This window comes from Pseudomyrmex gracilis, unplaced genomic scaffold (genome assembly GCF_002006095.1).
Source record: "Pseudomyrmex gracilis isolate BER0280 unplaced genomic scaffold, ASM200609v1 scaffold_0, whole genome shotgun sequence".
Classification (NCBI taxonomy): domain Eukaryota; kingdom Metazoa; phylum Arthropoda; class Insecta; order Hymenoptera; family Formicidae; genus Pseudomyrmex; species Pseudomyrmex gracilis.
Window position 1 is genome coordinate 1,554,581 of NW_018020584.1, and position 20,472 is coordinate 1,575,052.

The following is a 20,472-nucleotide window of genomic DNA, read 5'->3' on the forward strand; positions in this document are numbered from 1 at the left end:
AGCGACCCCAAAAACCATTACATACCAAGTTTCATTCAAATCGTTTGAAAATCAAGAAAGTTATTCCAATTGTGCATATATGATACATAAGCAGAATTGGCCAGATTTTTGTTTGTGCATATATGATACATTGCCAGTTAACCGGTTAAAAGCAATTCGCGGCAAATGCGATCGCAATCACATCGACGTGACATTTAATAAAATCAAAGTCTTGTTAAGTTTCATACGAGAATTTAATTTTGTTGTTCGCGATCGAAGGGGATCATTGTGTTGTTTTGCTGCGCAACGTAACGACGTGTGATGCAAAACATACTCGTGTAAATTGAAAATCATTGGCTTTATGAGATGGACTTGTTTGATATTGTTCGTTTTACGAGATAAACTCGCTAAACGCGCGTTGATTTCTTTGTCTCGTTAAGTGTGTACGTTCGAATCACACTGGTTAATTAAGATCGAGCGAGATGTAAACAACATATATAGAAACTCTGCGACATTTTTCAGATGATTTTGAACCGAGCCAATTGATTCTTTTGTTTATCTTGTCAGCTCGTCATTATCGTTCAATATCGTTGGGAATCTAATTGAGCGTTTTGCGAGTGACATCAATCTGCCGTGATTGTTCGTGATTGCGATGAGCGACATATTTTTGGATTCGAATTCCGGTGAAAATGGGTCAACGCAATTCCCGAAATCCATACGTACACGTGTGTGCATGTGCCATTCTGACACACGTGACCGTTATTCCAATGTACTTCCCAACATTCGTGGGTGACACGAGCTGTTAATTAAGCCGACTTCAGCCCAAGTTGTTGCTGGATCTACGCGCAGCTTTGCCCCGCTACGTAGTCATTAGTTTCCGTCCTAGTCCGTTGCTCTTGTCGTCGATTCTATCCCTTTGCCACTCCGTTACTACATTCTCCGTTCTAACCGTATATCTCTTGAGTCGCGACAAAGAGAATAGGCTCCGTTGCGCGAGTGCGCGTTCGACGAAAATTATTCACTACTACTTGCGCGCGTCACGAACTTGCATGCAACGTGCGAGCAAATTAGTCCATCTTGTGAATGCAATATATATATATATAGTGGTTGCATAGTGTCAAAGTAGTATTATGTCAAGGGCGAAATACGCGTCTAATTTTGCGCCGATTGAGATAATCGAGATTTTTCACATTTTATACTAATCTATATTTTTAACATTTATATTAAATGTTGTGGTTATATATTTTTTACACACACACACACACACGCATATATATATACTAGCATTTAAATAAAGTACAGACACTGATTTCTTATTAGATTTAAGCATCTTCTCGGTCTGATTGCACACAACGCTCATAATATCCTTTTGGCGGATGTTTCGCCAGAGAAGTATTCGACTTATGCTGTTCTTGTTATTTGCCTTTCGCGGGGAGAAGTTGCCAGTAAACGAACGACTCTGTACGTGCTCGTCCTTTGCAACACAATGGAAATCTCGAGCGGTAACGCGATTTCCTGCATTCCATTCATCGCCCTTTTCCCTAGCAGCGGCGTAGTCCGTTCGTGCATTACTCGCTTGTTCCTAACTCTCAAACGAGAATAATATTCTCTCGCGCCATCATGGCGGCGGACCTTTGTGTCTTTGCAGCAGCAACAGCAGCAGCAGCAGCAAGAGACGATGGCACACCGAGGTCTTTCTTCTTCGCGGAGATTCTGCCTTCCTCATTATTTACGGAAGCGCGAGTTTCTCGTCTCCTTACCGGCTGCTGGTAATAAGATGCGCTTCTTTAAAAGATTCGCCTGCCCGGAAGCGACAAATTGCATTCGCCCTGCGGTCTCGTTCCCGCGGGGTTACGCCACCACTTCCAGCCCGCGCTGAGCTCGAAAAAAAACTCGAGAAGGGACGCGAACGTGGTTAGTCAGAACAAACGTTAACCAGATGAAGCCGCAGACGCGTCTTACCCACTCGGCCAGCGGTTCTTTTTAGCGAGCTTCGAATGTAACGAAGTATTCTCTTCTTTTTCCCAACCGACTTTTCTCTTTTCGCTAGGTGTCAATGTTCGCGGATAGATCACTATTGTATTGTTATTTTCGAATATTAACAATCAGATGTACACTCTTTTGTTTCTTCAAGTCGCGTCCTGCAAACAGAAAGAAAGAGAGATAAAATGGAACATCCGCTCTCGATGAAAGCGTTCTCGAGAGCCGTAACTCCCTCGAAACTTCAGAATAGAATATCCGTAGTATCTGCGCCATGCACGATTTCACGTCCGATTCCTCACTCTCCTAGTACCTCATCTCCGACTGGAAACGCGGCGAACGTGGTTGAACGGAACGTGAGCGACCGTTAAGCCGATCGATGGGGCCGACTTAAACCACGAATTGTCGGTTGGCCTCCCCGACCATCGAGAAGCTCGGGTCTTCCAAGTGTCTCCCTTTCATTTCCCGCGCGCACGCGCTTCTCGTCTTCCCTCTTAACGAAGTATCAATGTTACCACCCGCGAGATTATGTATTCAGGCCTCAGTGTTGGTCGGTGTACATTGGCCGTGGGTACGGGCACTACATTCGCGAGCCAAGTGGAGACGGCCGGAAACCGTCGTGTGCAGACGTGGTGCGGCCGGAGGAGCAGGCAGGGCGAGGTACAAGAAGAGGAGAAGGAGGCTGAGTTGGCAAAGGAAGCGGTAGCCGAAAGGCCAGGAGTAATGATATTTGTTTAGCTCTCAAGGAGAGAGACCGCGTTAGGGGGTGGAGAATACGGGTTTTGGCACGAGGATGATGAGTGAGGGGATGCGAAAGACCATCGTCGTTGGACGATCTCTCCTCGTATCTATCTCTCTTCGCAGCATCGTTTTTCTATGAAACTTCGTCTCTCTTACCACCTTCTTGCCACGGCTTCGCGTCCTTCTCTTTCTCTCTCTTTCGTCTCTTTCTCACTCTTTTCTCGGTCTATATCTAATCGTTTCTCCTCGTCGTCACTCCAGTCGTTTCTCTCATCTTTCTCTTTGGTCCTCGTTTCGTAAATTGAAACTCTCCCATGTGTTGGCGTCCGTGCATCTGGAGCTCCTTAAGAGTTAAGCTACGCAAATTAGATTTTCTGCTTAGGAGCCAGAAGTACGACTCCTCCCCTTTCCCTTGGTCTTTCTTCTTCCCCCTTCATCTCCGAGAGATCGTGCGAGAACCTTCCCTTTCCGCAAATATCCTCGACCGTCATCCTTTATATGCCCCAAATCTTCGCATTTGCATCACTTTCTCTTATCTTTTTCCCTACCCTCCTTTTATCTCTTGCTTCCCTCCGTCTTCGGTCAATATTATCTGTAACGCGTCAGGAAAACGTCTTAATACCTTTCTTCCTTTAATCTGGATTTGCTCTCGCGAGAAAACAGCGCGTTAGGTTTTTTTTTTTTTTTTTTTTTTTTTTGTATCCACGGCTCTGAAATTTCTTCCGCCATGTTGAAGAGTGCTTCTCGTTTTGTCGAGAACGTTCGTTATATACGCTCGTTCCTTCATGAAATGGAATTTGTTGCCTGTTTGCTAGATCCCAGCAAATGTTTGCCGACAGACTGTACTGTTTAAGCTATACATGAGTCGTCATGGCAACCGTGGCCCATCGTTAAATAGTATCGCTTCGCATGAGTGCTTGCGAGGATTCCGCAGGAAGTACTCCTCCGGATGTCAACAAGTCGTTTTTAACCTGCTATCAAACAGTCTCTGCGTTCAGTCTCACGAACGTTTTTATAATATTGAAGATTTAAGATTTAAGTGAAGTAAAAAATATTGTGTGTACATATATATTATTTGTATATATATATATGTATATATAAAATAATAATAAATGATAACAATTTTTCTCTTCATTACAGACTAAACTTTTTAAGAAAAAATAAAAAATTTAATCTGCAGCGTACGAAAGGAAATTGTGGTTAGCATACATTATTATTATTATTTTTTTGCAAATAAACGTGTAGACTTTCTAATTATAAGAGACACATTTCTTTCTTTATTTGGAACAGTGAAAAAATGTTTCTTTGCGACTTCGAGTTTGGTTTATTCGGGTCATCGGAATCATCAGCGACCCGTGTACCTTCTGTTTGCCATTCGACAAATGGAAATAACAGCGAAACGAGAAGCGGAAGACTTTTCCGATAATGGAGACCCCGGAATCGTGCCATCGCACGTTCCCCGCGTCGTCACGTGGCATGACGGCGGCGGGCGCAGGTGCATTGGAAATTAATTTCGGCTTAATGCCACGTCGCCGGCACCGCGAATCCTTCGACGTGACGACGAATTCCCGATGCCGTCGAGACGTGATATTCTGAATCTCTGATCGTGAGATTCCTCGCGCAGGTCATTAGAACGAGTTCAGTCACGCGATTTTTCCACTTAAGACGCGTCGTGCACCACAAGCGTCTTTTTTCCAATGTGAACGTGTTACATCACAAACTTCTTTCTTCACTGATCGATCGAGGCGCGCGCGCCCACAAACGTCTCATCCCGCCGATCGGCAGACGGCGATTCTCGCGGTCGGAGGAAAACACGGCAAATTTATCAGGAAGTGTTAATCGTTCCTGTCACAGGACCGAATCCGCGGAATTCGCACAATTTTCCACGTCGGCGAATTTATCGCCAGCGCGAAACGAGGCGTTGGATTTTCGGGCGGGAACACTGGCTACGCTCAATTCCTCGGCCTTTGGCTTCCTGAAATAGTTCCTGAAATAGTGTACGCGACCCGGAGTGTGGCGCGCATAATAAACCTAATTCCACATACTTAACAGGCATACCATCTCCGGAACCAACGGAGCGCGATGTGGTCGCTGCTAAATCCGCGAATAATTTCTACGTAGATACGGAACGTGATACGACGATCCCTTATTCTTTAATAGGACGTGCAATAATAGTCTCGTTTATCAGAAGGCATTAAGGGAGATAAAGTTCTCGCTGCTCCGTTTCGATATTTCGAAGCGAAAATGATCACTTCTACGAGACATAGAAATAAAATAAATAACGAATGGTTTTCTTCACGGAGTTTAGGACAACGACCCAACTATGTTTTTTACTAACATACACGACGTCCTTTTGTGTAAAAACACGCGCGACCATCACTTTGTTACGAAAAAATTATCTTCGACAACGAGAGAGAGAGAGAGAGACGCTAGACATAATAATTACCGCCACGTGTGACTGTGAGCTTGCGAATACGCGAGAGAGATCCGCGTGTATGCACCGCACGATAGCCACTTGCTATCGCCGTTCTAATGTTCGTCGTAAAGCGACTTCCGCTTTACGAGGCTCATGCATGCTAATTGAAAATCATACCGCGCTCCAATTTGTCGCTTGGCTTTTAAGTGAGATTTTCCGCACACGCGTTGCTGATAAATTCGGCGAAAGGAAAATTATATTCGGCGCTTTTTGAGATGTGATAAAGTTCTAAGATATGTAACAACAATAATAATATTTTAATAATTGTTCATCACATACGGGAAATTAATGCATGAAGCGCTATATAATAAGATATTCGTAACATCTTATCGCGAAAGATGATAGCTCGTTCGGTTCAACACAAATGTGATCACCGTGACATGATGCGTAATTTTCGTCGACGTTGCTGGTACAACGAGGGCTGTTTCTCTGTTGCAGACTTGCGGGAAGGTGTTCAGCAACGCATCGGCGCTCACGAAGCACAAGCTGACGCACAGCGACGAGAGGAAGTACGTGTGCACGATGTGTAGCAAGGCGTTCAAGCGGCAGGACCACTTGTGAGTATCAATTATATTATTTCTTGCCAGAGAAAATTTCGAAATGCAAATATATTTGAAATTTAAAAAAGAAGCTTTTTTTTATAGTTATTTGTTTGTAAGATTTGCAACAATGATTGTGACAAGAAGCGAGATCCGCGTGAAAAATCCGTTTCCTAAAATACAACTGCGGTTTTTTGAAAGTTGTTTCAATTATATCCGTCGTTTCTGTTTGCTTTGTGATAAGTCAGCTCACATTTCTACGCAGTCGAACTGACAGAACAAACCTTCCTACACAGTTGCTTCTCCTTCGTATTTACTCCTCCTTCTTTACCTGAAACAACCATCGTAGAACGTATTACGAATTCTCCGCTGTTATAAAACAGAAACGAGAACAACACTCGAGCCGGAGCTTAAAGGAAAATGCTCGTGCTCGCGGCACTGAGCCGTTCATTATGTTCATCAAAGCCTCTCGACGCTCTACTTCGGCAATGCTGTACGCAAGTGTACATCCGCACATTGCTACAGACATGTATAAGTGTGTGTGTGTGTGTGTGTGTACATATATTCACACACACATGTCTATACCTCTCTCTTCTTTGCCGGTATACTTGTAAGAAGGCTTCTAAGCTGCCTTGGAGTGCCTTCTTAAGGCCGGTAGTTGAAGAAATTTCTACGCGTATAGATATGCCAGAGAGTAATCCCTTAGATATTTCCGTTATGTAATACCCGGCTATCCGGATGTTCGATGGGAAGAGTTCGCGCGCTCGCGGAGCTTGTATCGGCATGGGGTATTAGAACTTTCTTGAATTTACGGCGGTAATAGCTTCTTGTAGAAAAAAGCTCGTTCGAAAATTATGTTGTTCCAATTAAGGCACCAAATTGTTGTGTGCGCGTCTTTGGATAATTTGATTGTTTTACTCGAATTATATTCGAGAGAAATTCACGAATACGAAACGCGCGCGAAATATTTTTATTTTATAACTTAGGGATTTTCGGGCGGATATTTGTTGCCGCGAAATGAGGGGTGTTGCGCGCACTTAAAACACAATACGTTCAAAGTGTGTAATGAAAAATGCCATCTCGCGCGACTTACTCAGCACCTCTTACGGGGAAGGGAAGACGAGACACGGGTGAGGAGAATGGACAGACGCGATATAGGAATCAAGAACAAGAGGTGAGAAGGAACGCTGCACAAAGGCGAGTGATGGAACTATGGAGGCGAACTATACCGGGGATTCAATTCTTGCCCGAGAGAACGGCAAAGGAATAACGCGGAATCAATAGAGGTCGGTCTCTGCGCGACTCCGCTCGGTTTGTGCTCTTTGTAGTGTTGTTCGTCCCCGCGCGGCTCGAATGCCCAGCCCAGGTTCGACTTCGTATTTTTCTCGAAAGACGGATCTCCAAATCCTCCGGCCACCCTCTATATCCGGCTGCACACACTCTCTCTTTTCAACCTTCGCTGCCTGCCTCGCCCTCGGGATTCGCCACGGTCGGCAGGCTCCATTCCGCGCGCGGACAGTATTTTTCTTTTCTTCGCCGTTTCCCCAATGTCTTCTATCCTCCCGAACTCGGACACTCGTCGTCGTCGTGTTCAATGCGAGCCGCCGCGCAAGGATGCGAGGAATTACTTACATTTCATTGCAAACATTGGGTTTGCGGCTTCTCTCGGAGCGGGAGTCAACGGCTCTTGTCTATTTCCATCTTTCACGTATTTCTTCGTGTTTCTTCCGACAAAAAAGATAATAACATTGAATCGGAATGAGAAAGATCAAAAAGAGAGACATATTCATTTGAACTCGGCTAAGTTTATTGCTGTCTTAAGTTTGACGTCAATTGAGATCTGCTCTTCTCTATCTAACCATTTCCACGGCGAACGCAAATCGCAATCAATCCCGAGTCGAAAACTCCCCAACTGTTCCACCTCCCGGTCTATTTCGTTTATTTACGATATCGAAGCGATGTTATTTTTTTTCTGCTCCCATTGTCTCTCTCTCTCTCTCTTTCTCTGTTATCTTGTTGCAAAACCTGGACGGTCCCTCTTTGTTTATTTGTTACGATAAGTTAAACGTTTGTTTGTATCCATTTCAGCGAGCGCTCTCGTCTTCGGACGATATTTCCCCCGGTTGTGCCGTATATATTCCGAGACGCGAGTAAACGAACCGTGCGATACTATCTCATGCACAAAATCGCGAAGTCTTTGACCTAGTTTCTGTTTTTCGCCGGAAGCTGCCGCCTGTCTCCGCTCCGAATATAGCGCGCGCGTGCGCGCGCGAGATCGAAGAAACGTCGACGTGTTCTTTATTCTTTACTTTGGATAAACGGAGGGAGAAAAGAGAAAGAGAGAGAAAGGACTGGCTTTTTCGACGGACGGATTTGCATCGTCGATGCGAAAAGGGAATGCTTAGCGTTACGCTGTTCTCCGATAAAGCACGTATCGGCAATTTAACGTAGCCGCGATATATTGCTCGGATGCGATATATTCCGGTAGAAGCTTTCGTATACACATATATATATATATATATATATCATATCACGTGAGTTACGCGGCAAGAAAAGTGAAGGAACAATAATAGGCAGCCCGTGCAATAATACCGCCGCGGGCAAAGATTTCACGGAATAAGCGAAAGAAGAGATCTTTCGGCTCCATTCACCGTTTGAATGGACTTTCAAACTTAATTGAGAACGAGAAAAAGTCGGCACGAAGTCTCTCGCCGCGTTTCATTCTCTTTCGTGGAAAACTGGCGGAACTCTATCGCCTCGAACACCTTTCTCTCGTTTTCCCACTGTAGATCTCTCACCGAATCACCGTTACTTACCTTACGATTTTTCTTGATTTCTAAAAGGTAATGCGCCGATTTTGAGAAAAATGATTGAAAGCGGAAAGTTTCGACGGAGAGTTTGCAGAAAAATGTTTTTTTTTTTTTAAGAAAAACGATGGAGAAGTTTAAGTCGGGCGCGTCCATCGTTGAAAGCAACAGATCCGTAGATCGTCGACTCCGACTGCAACTGCATTTTCAAACTTGAGCGAAAAACAAAAGACACTTTGTGCTTTTGTCGTATCGCCGAAAATCTACCGGACTTCAAAAACGATCGCACTGTCGATTTCTTCGCTCCAGAACAAAGCGCCATTGTACGTTTCTCTCGGTGTATCTCTGTTATCGAAGTAAATCCACGTAGTCCCTTTGCTGAGTCGAAGCGCCGCCGCGCGAAATAAGAAACGGAAGCGCTTACACCTTGAGAGGAATTCTCTTCGAGAGCTTTTCTTCGAACGTGAAAGTATATACTAGAAGACCAGCCGCTTCTTCTTCGCCTGAAAGGGATTTGCGAGGACGTTGAAACTAAAAGGAGAAACGACAACGCGAGCAATGGAGGAAGAAAGTCTCTTTCGAGGAACAAAGATTTTTTCCCCCTCCCTCCTCTCCGTCTGTTGCTTCATTGAGAGCTTTATTTTTCAGAATGTTCTTCCGATATTTTCGGTAATTGCTTTTCTTGAGGTCTTTGTCATATCAGGAAATTCTGTTACCGGAACTTGAACGAGAGACGAAAAGAACAAAAAAAACCAAAGCAAATTTTTCTTTTATCGAATAATTCTTAAATCTATATAGGGAAAAACAAGATTCGACAGCCACAACAAATTTGTAGTGGCAGCGTGAAGAAAATGCTTATCGGAGTTCGTGACCTTTTAAAATTTTTTTTATTAGAGCTTAAGTTATTGGGAATCCCTTGATCTACCGATTGACAATAACATAAACTTCAAAAGGAAAAGAGCTGGCGAAGGATACAGTAGCGAGGTAGTAGCGAGAGAAAAAGTTAACTCATCATCGGAATTAATGCCGTTTTCTCAAGGGAACAGTTGAGTTAAGGGACGTTTTCTCTGCTGTATCTAGCTCGAATAGATTCCTTTTTTATTTTCAATATAATAAAATTTCTATACTATTTCAAATAATAACGTCTGATTTTGTGTAAAGTAATATCCATGATTTTCTGCAGCGAGGCAATATAATTTTTCCGTAACAAAACTATTATTTTATATAAGATTCTGACATCTTAATTAAAGAAATGTGAGCCAAACCCAAATGCTGAATTCAAAAATTTCTTTTTCTCCGTAGGCGCAAAATACATATAGTAGATGTATACATGCTCTAATTTATAAACATATTCACAGCGTCTGGAAATCTGATTAGCTCGCTTCTTAATTAAGAATTAAATATGATTTAACTTTGATAATGAGATACTAAAGAAAGAAATATAAAAAGAAAAGTAGCAAAAAGGCTTCTTTGCTAGTCTCGTTAGGACAGCGAGGACTCTGGGCAGAACTAATCGAGAGTTCATAATTAGTGCTGATTTAATCCCCCGTTCGTTCAGACAGAATTCAGCATGTGTTCGTTGTCGCGGCCCTTAGCGCGATTTAATTAAAGTTTCATGGAAATTCCTATCGTTAGTTCAAGCTTATAAGTTTGTAGTAATTAATAATAAAATTGTCTTTCTACTGTCACGTATTGTCAGGACATAAGACAATGAGCTGCGAATCAAATGCGAGTCGTGTTGCAATATCAAAAACCTGTTCACGGTTGCTGCTGCAATCGCGAGTTCTTATTTAAAGGATTTTTTTTTTTCTCGTTTGTTTTTTCAAGCCCGCACTGTTATTGCGTTATGATGAAATGTTTTTTAGACCGATTAAATAAAAACATGACACACAAAGAGAGAAAGAGAGAGAGAGAGAACTAAAAAGAGAGAGCGCGTGATAACTGCAAAACTACGTATCAAACGTCCGAACGATATATAGTAACGTAACTATTGTTTAATTTTTATTCAAGTTAACCGAGAATCAGCTATTTTTATTTTTACGAATTCTCGATGCAGCTATTGAGTTTATCTCATTTATTCTTTGAACATTTTGTGAAATTTGATTTTATTTACGGTGCAAAAAATAACTCGATAGAAAATTTGCCCGCTGATATCAGAAACTGGTTTGAACAAAAGCTCTACGGCCAGTTTCTACGCTCGCGTTCTCTTCGCGAAAACAAAAACGAAGAACGATGCACGTGCGGTCGACACGTCCCAGGTGTTTCTCATTATCTACCGGGAACGCTGTGGAAACTCGTCGGAGCGGGGAAGGTCACCTTAAAAGTTCGACAAATTAGCTTTTACAAATTAAACCCTCCCCCAAGGCTGCAACTTTACCCGACGGAATTTAAGAGAATCCGTTCGTATATCGATTGACTATAAAACTTCGCCGGATGGAAGTGCTCCCCGCGCGTCTCTCTTGGAAAATTTACTGGAAACGATATTCCTTCCATCGAAGCTCGCCGTATTCGTACGACTTCTTCGCGCAATCCACTGCGGGCGGTTTCCACTGCGAAGGATCCGACGAAGGATGTCCACGCTCGGAATCTCGTTAAAGTTTCAGGATACGAGAGAGAGAGAGAGAGAGAGAGAGAGAGAGAGAGAGAGAGAGAGAGAGAGAGAGAGAGAGAGAGAGAGAGAGAGAGAGAGAGAGANAGAGAGAGAGAGAGAGAGAGAGAGACTGGTCCTTTCGAGCGTAGCGGAGAAATTTAACATGTTCGAGAATTCGAGAGATAACGTTGTGGCAGAGAAGTGTTAGTAATTAACTGATGCGAGTTGCGATTAATTTTGGACGCTAGATTATTGACAAAATTGATATGACGATAAGCGCGCGTCGAGAGATAATTTTATTTAGTTGTTAGATTTTTTCCAAGAAATTTCTAGAAACTTTGCATTTTTCTATATTCTCCATATATATAACGTGAAATTGATAAACAATAAAAGAGCGAGACACGTCGCAATTGCAATCATACCCTGATTCAAAAACACAGCAATGCATTTTATTTCGCCGATCGATAATCCCACTAGTAGTAGTGAAAACGGCGAACAACGAACCACATTTACTATGTATCGCGTCAATAGAAGCTCATGAATCGAGAAACACAATCTGACGTCGTAAAATTGCGCAACTTGTTGCACAAGTTTCTTCAAGGATTGCCGCGTCTTTTTCGCTCTTAGGTTATCGTACGGTAGAGAATAGCCAGAGGTCTCATTCCCAGAATATCTCGGGGAAGAGTGTCCTCGGGAGCGCGCTAAACGCACGTTTCGCCCCCGTCGTCGACGACGTGTCGGCCGGAATATCGGGCAAATGAAGTGGATAAAGTCTTTAGGCGGATCGGCGAACGTGTAAGAGCGGCACTACTGTGGAGAAATGGAGTTTATAGATGCTCCCTTCTTCTGGATAAGACGAGAGATGGAGAATCGCATGCGCGACGATACATATATGGAATTTCTGTGTGCCGGGGGCAGATCGTCGATATAGATAGGCGACGTAATCGAGCCGACATAATTCCGGCGAGTCACTAAAGAGCAAGTGTATGATCAGATTTCTGGGACCATCGAGCATTCGCGAGCGCCACGTATATGTATAGCGTGTCGCCCGAGACGTTCTTGTGATTAATGCTGAATGCGAGTGGAATTCGAATAGGGAACACGACGAGGGATAGCGAAGGGATATTTCAGTCTCAGTGATATTTCCTGACCGAAATGTTACAGTAGATTTATATTCCGGTTGAAATGCTAGAGGGAGATTCTCTGTCGGGAGAGATGATTAGTTTGAAAAGTTGAATTTCGAACGGAATTAGCTGTAACAGACATGTAAATGCCATCGTACTGCGTGTAACGTAATCACGTTGAAGATCGTTTTCTTTTTTTTATATACATGTATATATATATATATATCCCGTGTATTTCTCTCTTGATTATCTGGCATTTTGATAGAAACGAAAGAACAAAAAAATAAATAACGCTTTGATTATTTTTATTTTTACGAGATGTACATCCAATATATTCTTTTCCTGATAAGAGAATTAAAAAAACCACACGAGATTCGAAAACAATTTTCGCTTTTGTATTCTAATGAAAAATAATTAAAAAAAGAAGATTTGTTATTATTTATTATAACTGACAAAATTCGATGGATTGTCTGATTGCAGGAACGGACACATGCTGACGCATCGAAATAAGAAGCCGTACGAGTGCAAGGCCGAAGGATGCGGCAAGTCTTACTGCGACGCGAGGAGCCTGAGGAGGCACACGGAGAATCATCATGCCGGCAGCAACATCAACGACAGCGTCAGTCCCAGCAGCCCCACGACCGGGCCTCACACGCCTACCACCCTCGGAAGCAACCCGAGCACACCAAGCACGCCAACCAGCTCCACGACGAATATAAATAGTCATACGGCCTTAAAACAGCTACTCGCTACTGAACCCACGCAAACGCAACAAAAGGTAAGTCGTGGTTTCTTAAATTTTTTTTTTTTGTAGATTCTTTGACCAAATTCAAGAAGAATTCAAGATGTACCGCGTTGAATATATCACGCGTTGAAAAAAATTAATTATACGAGGATTTTAAGATGTTTTATATATATACATCACATAAAATGTGTGACATTTCAATTTTACACACATTTTGAAAACATAATTACAAGACATTGTATTCCATAATTACAGTTTGCAGTTAGTTATTAGTAAGCTGGCGAGCTTAAAGTGGGAATTAATAACTGTTCGGTTTTAATTTATTTCCGTGACGTTACGTGAAACAAGAAATTTGAGCTTTCTCATGTTCTCATTGTTTCTGTCGATTCACCAGCTCGTCGGCGCTCGCCGCGCTGTATATTTCACGATTGAATTTTCTCGAAATTGATCTGGAATTGCTACGTCCGAGATGGGTTTAAGAGCTTACACAGGGCGGACCTTTCAAAGAGTCGGTCAGCGCGTGGAAAACGCAAAGACGTAAGAGGATTAGGCGGCTTTTGCACGATTGCCGAGTATGTCGCGCGGCCCCGTAACTAAAACGCCATTAATTTCTGTATCGTCTTTATCATTCAATTTGCCGATTCCCTGATTTCTTTAAACGGATTTGCGAACGGCTCGTGAAACTCGTTACAGAACGATGTAACCGAGACAGAGTTCGCGCATTTCCGACGCAGAGAGACCGCAAAATAGAATTTTCCGAAATGAAAACGATAATTCCTGTTCGTAAAGATCATTAATTAGAATTTGAACCGCAAGTTGACCAGCAAGTTGTTGGGGCGATATGGAGCGGAAAGTTTCTCGACCTCTTTCGAAAGTGAGAGAGAGAGAGAGCGTTTCTCCGTCCTTTTTATCTCTCTTCGCTGCGGATTTAATTTTATAGCTTACTAGCTTTTCGTAACTTTTATTGCCCGCAATAGTCTCGTCTGCCGGATGTAATGCACGGCGATAACGAACTTCAGATTGCTATCGCGCCGATTACCATGTAAGCATTTCTCGGACTACGCGATGGTTTAACTTCTTTGTAACTCTGATGAGCTTAAGTTTCGTCGACCGCAAGGTTGTCAAATGAAGCGCCGCAATTCTTTTCGAAACTGCAGAACTCACATCGTCCGGAAGAAGAACTTCCCTCGACGTAATTGTCTTGCATTCAGGTTCGCGTTAATAAAAAAATATGTTTTTCAACGCGGAGAAACGTCATAAAATATAGATACCATCAACTTCGTCAGGAAGCCAATGTGTCACGTATTTTGTGACACATGAATATTTTTCAAAAAAACGCAATATACGTTTCGCGCACTATTTCGCGAACCGCTTGACAGCTTCAATTTCACATTGATTGCCGGTAGTTTATCTCTTGTTTGTTTTCCGACGGCATTTCCGGACCGCGCTCTGTTGTCGGTCCTTCCGACGCGGTAAAACGCAGATCCGTTACGATAGGCATCACGTCCGTGACTCACGACGTTGTCGTTCGGGTTTTTAAACACCACCAGAAAGAAAGTTGTTAGTCTCAATTTCAGCCATTGCAATTAAAGGACGCGAACCTCGCGCCGGAAAAGCCTTTCCTGAAACCCAAGGTCTTTCTTTCTCTCTGTCTTCGGCCTTCTTGATCGTGTCTGTCTGCGGATTCGAGCGGCATGTAGGTTAGGTAGCCTGCTGGCAGGGTTTATTGGCTACGACCCTTGACCACGTAGGACCAAGGTGGCTGCACCCTGACGTACCATTGTCGGACGATAAAAGGGCGAGAAAACGAACAGTCCGTGAGGAACGAGAAAGAAAGAGAAAGATGGAGATGGAAAAAGAGAGCTTCGAAGGTGAGGCCACCCTTCGTCTTTTCTTCTGTCTTGCCCTCTGCTCCTGTTGCAGCGCCCTGTCAGAGCTGGTAGAAATTAGTTCTCGGCCGTAGAGCACGGAATTATTGCCGCTTTCAAAGTCGCTCGCCGTGCTTAGAGAACGCGAGGCGGGAAGAATGCGAAGAGAGGAAAGTGCGCGTGTTAGGTTGTGAAAGAGAAAGAGAGCAAAGAGAGTGAGAACAGAATAAAGAGAAAGAGAGAGAAAGAAAACTACGGCAATGCACGTAGTTCTTGTGTGCGAATGGAATACGTCTTTGTGTGCGTGCGCGCTTGGGAGGGTAAGAGGGTAGTTAAACCGAATCTACGATATTGAGTTAGAAGTAAGGCGGACCGGCCTCTGAAGTGGGGGCTAATAAAATTTGATGACCGGGAACTTCGTAATGAGAATGAGACGCGGAAAGGAGGAATCGAGAGACGCGAAGAGTGAGAAAGAGAAATGGAAAGAGAGATGGAAGCGGTCGGCTATGAAAACTTCCCCGACGTAGCGAGTCCGCGATTTATGATATTTCATCGGACAGCCGCGGAGAGTCCAGGAAAGAGTAATCTTTTGTAGTCATTAATTTTCTTTTGTTATACGTCGTCGTGAGCAGCCGCCTTTGTCGGAAATGGCGCAGCTGCGGATATTTATGAATTTGCTTCTGGCGCGTGAAATTTAATCAACACCGCGGACGCGCCGCGCTAATTACTCACTGTGGCGTGTGAAATCTGCTTGCGAATTCTACGCAACGTCAATCTTCAATCGGATGCTCGACACAGTGGAACATACTTCAGATTTCGAGTTCTAGATTTCAAAGTTTTAATTAATTGGGTAATCCTCTTAATTAATTTACACGACCGTTTCCGATGAAAAGTTTTGATAAGATCATAATTTCAACGAAGTTCGTAACTGGTTATTTTTACATACTTATTTTTTTTCCTCAAGTACGTAAATATATAACTATAAAGATGTAGTATCTGTATATGTATACTTGCATATATATACAACATTCTGTGAGGATGAAACCAACGCAACTTCACGATCATGTTTCAACATCGACGAAAAAGTCATCAGCACTATTAGTGACTTCAAAGTTACGTTGATATTATGAGATTGGCCGTTGAATGAACCGCGAAGTCATTTCTTGCGCCTTTTCGACGGTCTCGCTCTTTCGCCCCATTCGAGTCGGTAACTTCGCGTACGTGCCGCGTTTGGGATTCCGCCGAGGACCCGCCATAAACTCGTCAGGGCACAATCGCGCGTGCGAAAGTAGAACCACGAAGCGCGAGAAGTAGGAAAATACGAGAATAGAAGAGCGCGTGTGCTATATAGACGAGAAGGGGGAGAACAGGAGGATGGGAGAAGTTGGATAAGGGTTTATATACTAGGAATGGAGCGAGGAGAGAGAGAGAGAGAGAGAGAGAGAGAGAGAAGTGGCTTTCCGCGCGCGAGCAAGCTCGCGATTTTCCCGTCACGTAGAGATGCGAGCTCGACTAGACGACGACGACGATCAAATTTGTTCGGGAATTCGAAATCGCTGGGACGGAACGATGGGTTGGGAATAAAGTGTATGCGGCAGCCGAGTGTGTTCGCGCACCGCGCGCCCTAGGAAACCTTTCAGCAGGCAGGTTTGCCGCGAGCGAGCGGGTAAAGGGACGAAGGAGGTGACGCGGGAGGAAGAGTGATTCGACATCAAAAGGTGTCTACCGGTCGTTCAACCGACTTCGATTCACGCTTGCCGAGAGACGGCCGTGTCTGAAAATCACGGTTATCGTCCCGGAAAACTGTCTTGCTCCGCCAGAATCCGCGCGCGCTAAGTCAAAGGACGCGCCTGGCAGAACGCGTTTCTTTTATTAGATGCGGCACAAAATCCCGCCATTGTTAAATTTTTTATTTTACGCGAATCTCGCGTCACGGAAATTACGAGCTCAGAGATAATTTATCTTTATATATCGCCACGTCGCTCATTATTTCCCGAATTATCTCGACGATACAATATGACACGATACACAGATCGTTAATTGCAAGAGAAAATTTATCGAGATTTCTTTTAAAAAGCTTGAAATATTTCTGCGATATTTAAAAAAAAATATGTATTAACGTACATAAATATATAAATTTATAAATATTTTTTTGTTAACTATATTTTTCTGTTAATATGTGGCACACATATATATACATATACTATTATTTAAGCTTACAAACAACCACTCCGATATTTTGAAAAAAATATTGAGTTTAATAAAAAGCGATTTTATCGTATTCGAGGATTATAAAAATATCATCGAGAATTATAGAAAAAATTGAATTTGCGCGCAAAACTGATTTTGCACAAATGTATCAAAACGTCGATTTCGTAAATTTGGTTTTTTTGCTGTATTTTTTTTCCCCTAAAAAATGTGTATGTAACTAGTCGTGCGTGTATATATATTCGTGGGCAATTACTAAACACACAAACCACCAGCGCGATTTGCAATCGCGCAAATATTTGGCCTCGCGGGCTTATGGAATTTAATCTTGATGGTATCATTCTCGCAAATGTTCGAACGGATCTTTGACAAACGATAACAACGTCAAAGAAACGCGGAATTTCATATTGCACATATGTTCTCGCTAACGCGTCTCGCGCGCGTTTGTTATTGCAGCAAAACAACAACCGGCAAAGGATTTCATATAAACACGTTAATAGTTAATGCACACGTCTGCTGCACCCGCTTGACTCGAAATTACTGCGCTATTGCCATTTTAGAAAAGCCAATCGGAACGCGGTATATTAAAACGCTGTTTTTCACATGCAATATACGTTTTGTTTTTAATAAATATTACAAACAGCTGCATTTTCCTTACAAATTCTTGAACGTAATATTAATAGCATGAAAGAGCTTTGGTACGTTTGACACGAGCTTTCTTCTGCTCAAAATAGTAGAAATAAAGGGCAAAAAATCTCTTGCATGTACTTGCTTACATGTATTACTGACGTAAAAACTTTTTCCACAAAGAAAGATTAATGCTTGAGAAAAAAATTGTTTGAATTATTTTTGATTGTTTATTTTTAACGATGTTGATTGAAATGTTTTGTTGTTTCTTTCTGCTTAACAATTTATTGTGAACAACTACAAGTGTAATGTAATGCGCTGCGAGGCGCGTGCCGCGTCTTATTTGCTAAGGAGCCGCTGCTCTTCTGTTTTGATACGATACCCTTCCACATACGACTGATTGCCAAAACTCAAGTTTCCCCTGAGTAATGCTATCCCCGCTCCACTCTCTCTGCGCAACTCAACAGCAACCATCGAACATCGCTATCTCTCGCATGCTTGTCAATAACACTCAACAAACGATGTTGTTTTTTTTTTTTGTTCTTCATAAGAAATATTCAACGAACGTTCGTGCCCGTTGATGCTTATTCAATTTCTGCCATCAATTTTAAAGCTGTCTACAATAGAAGTTGTCCAATGATCCTCTTAGCGGCGCCATGAACTAGGTCGAACAACTGCGAGCGACCGAATCCCGAAGACTGATTTACGGTCGTCTCTGAATCGATTTATGCGACTTCGGACATCGCCACAGCGGTGGTTCCAACTAATTGCGCGCGCGCGCGCGCGTTGCCGATACATATATATAGTATATTTCCAGCCAAAAACAATTTTCCCGCAACGGTATCCGGCTTTAATTACATTATGGAATTTCATATCTCGCGCGCGGAACGTACATACACCGACGAATTCCACGCGTTGTGATTGCGTGCATTCGTCGTTTTGCATATGCAATCCGACGCGCGTTTGGCGCTTGATACAGTTACCCTCTCTCGCCGACGCGCGATTCGCGCCACGACGCGAAACAAAGTCTTCGCATCTTGAAAATATATACCTATATATAAATAATTCGGTTTCTCAGAGCGCGCTGACTCGATTCTCATTTGACGTCAGCCAATTCCACAATAGCACGAAGCGCGCAATTGCTGAAATTCCTGAAATGTACTGAAAAGGATTAGCTTTGAAGCCGAGACAGTCCGACTTTGCCGTTATTAAATTCTTGTTTATAGATTGGAAGTGAAATACGCACCACGTTGTGGCAGTAATTCGGATTCCGTGTCGCTGCGAGGAAATAAGTGTTATATTTTATTTCGACGACTGTGAGAACACTTTTGCCAATTTTGTGCGATAAGTTAAAGATAAACCTTTTTTCGATTTGTGGTTATAATTTGAAAATAATCAAGTCAACATATGTTTTCGTTGAACCACAGTAATAACGAGAAACTTTGCAAAATAATATCATTTCGCGGTCTTTATTGGTTATTTCTCTTTGTTTAATCGAGTTTTATCGAAACTTTAATTAGAATTGTATGAAGTTTTTAAATTTATTAAACACATCCGCGGATATTTCGTTCTATGCAATATTATTTATATGCCGTATTTTTTTTGCCTTCGAACTTTTTTCTCTGTCTCTCTGACGGTTTCATTAATTTAATCATTGATAATGTTCCACTTTGTATAATAAAAAAAAAAGATATATAAAATTAATTATTAGATGTAATTCCATTATAATAATTCCTTTTCCACGCGTTGCGCGGCTTCAAATATTTGACAGTAGCATTAATATTAACATTAATTATAACCTCATTTGTCAGGGACACTGATTTCTAAATAGAACAAATAATTATTACACGGTTTGTTGATATTACTAATTGTCACATAAATTAATAATTTGTTAATTCGGAATATTTGAAGGTAAGTGTACAAACAATTAAATAACAAACAAGAGGACAACGCTGTGCTCATTTTCTCTTCTCTCTAGACGATAAATTCTCCAAACTAAATGCAAGTCTCTGTTCAAAAGAAAACCCTTTGAATTTTCTTTGAAGCATAATTATATGCCTCCACATTCAATCGTTTCCTCCGATTAATCTCTCGTAATTCTCAACCTTCTCGCGTTTCGCCGTCATCGAATTTTCTCCGATTTCCACGTGAAATCGCCCACTCTCTAGTACTTTCTTTTCCGGAAGAGAATATATCGTACCTCCGTGGTGCAATCTTAACAGAATTACGAGCGTAATAGCCTCTATTCTGTGCTTTAGTACTCCGGCTGATTTATATCTGAGCTCTTTCACTGAATGAAGTCGATACAAATGACCGCCACGCGAACGTTCTTATCTTCTCCCGTAAAACGTCGACGTAATAACAGACGCGATATTTTCTTCCAAGTTTTGAGCTCATTCGAATCCAAATTGAGCGCCGCGCGTGTGCGCGCGCGTAACTCTCGCATATTCAGATAAATAAGTACATTATATAAGCGCACCGCGTCGCTCGAGCGCCGATAATACGGCTTTTAATTCCTGGGAACGTTCGCCGGGGTAATTTTTCTCCTCTTCCTTCCAGCGCGAAGGAGGGAGGGCCACGGTTGGCTGTCTGTGAAAAATAAACGAGCCCGTGCAACTTGGCGCAACGCCGTTCCGAGCCATTAAACTTGCACGCGGCAGCAAGTTTTTCGAAGCTGCGCATGCACTCTCCTCGGGTGCGAGAAAAAGAGAGAAAGAGAGAAAGAGAGAGAGAGAGAGAGCTCGTTGCACGCTACGGCGATGCACACACGCGAGAAGCTGTGCCGTGT

The 20,472-nt window shown here is 42.7% G+C and overlaps 1 protein-coding gene across 1 annotated transcript in view; it reads left to right on the forward strand.

Moving 5' to 3' along the window:
* LOC109863881 overlaps positions 1 to 20,472 on the forward strand; it is a 395,995-nt gene that overhangs the window by 307,237 nt on the left and 68,286 nt on the right. The window contains exons 8-9 of the mRNA XM_020444540.1: positions 5,615 to 5,733; positions 12,717 to 13,014. Coding sequence (XP_020300129.1) covers positions 5,615 to 5,733; positions 12,717 to 13,014 — 417 coding nt within the window. The remainder of the gene's footprint in view (positions 1 to 5,614; positions 5,734 to 12,716; positions 13,015 to 20,472) is intronic.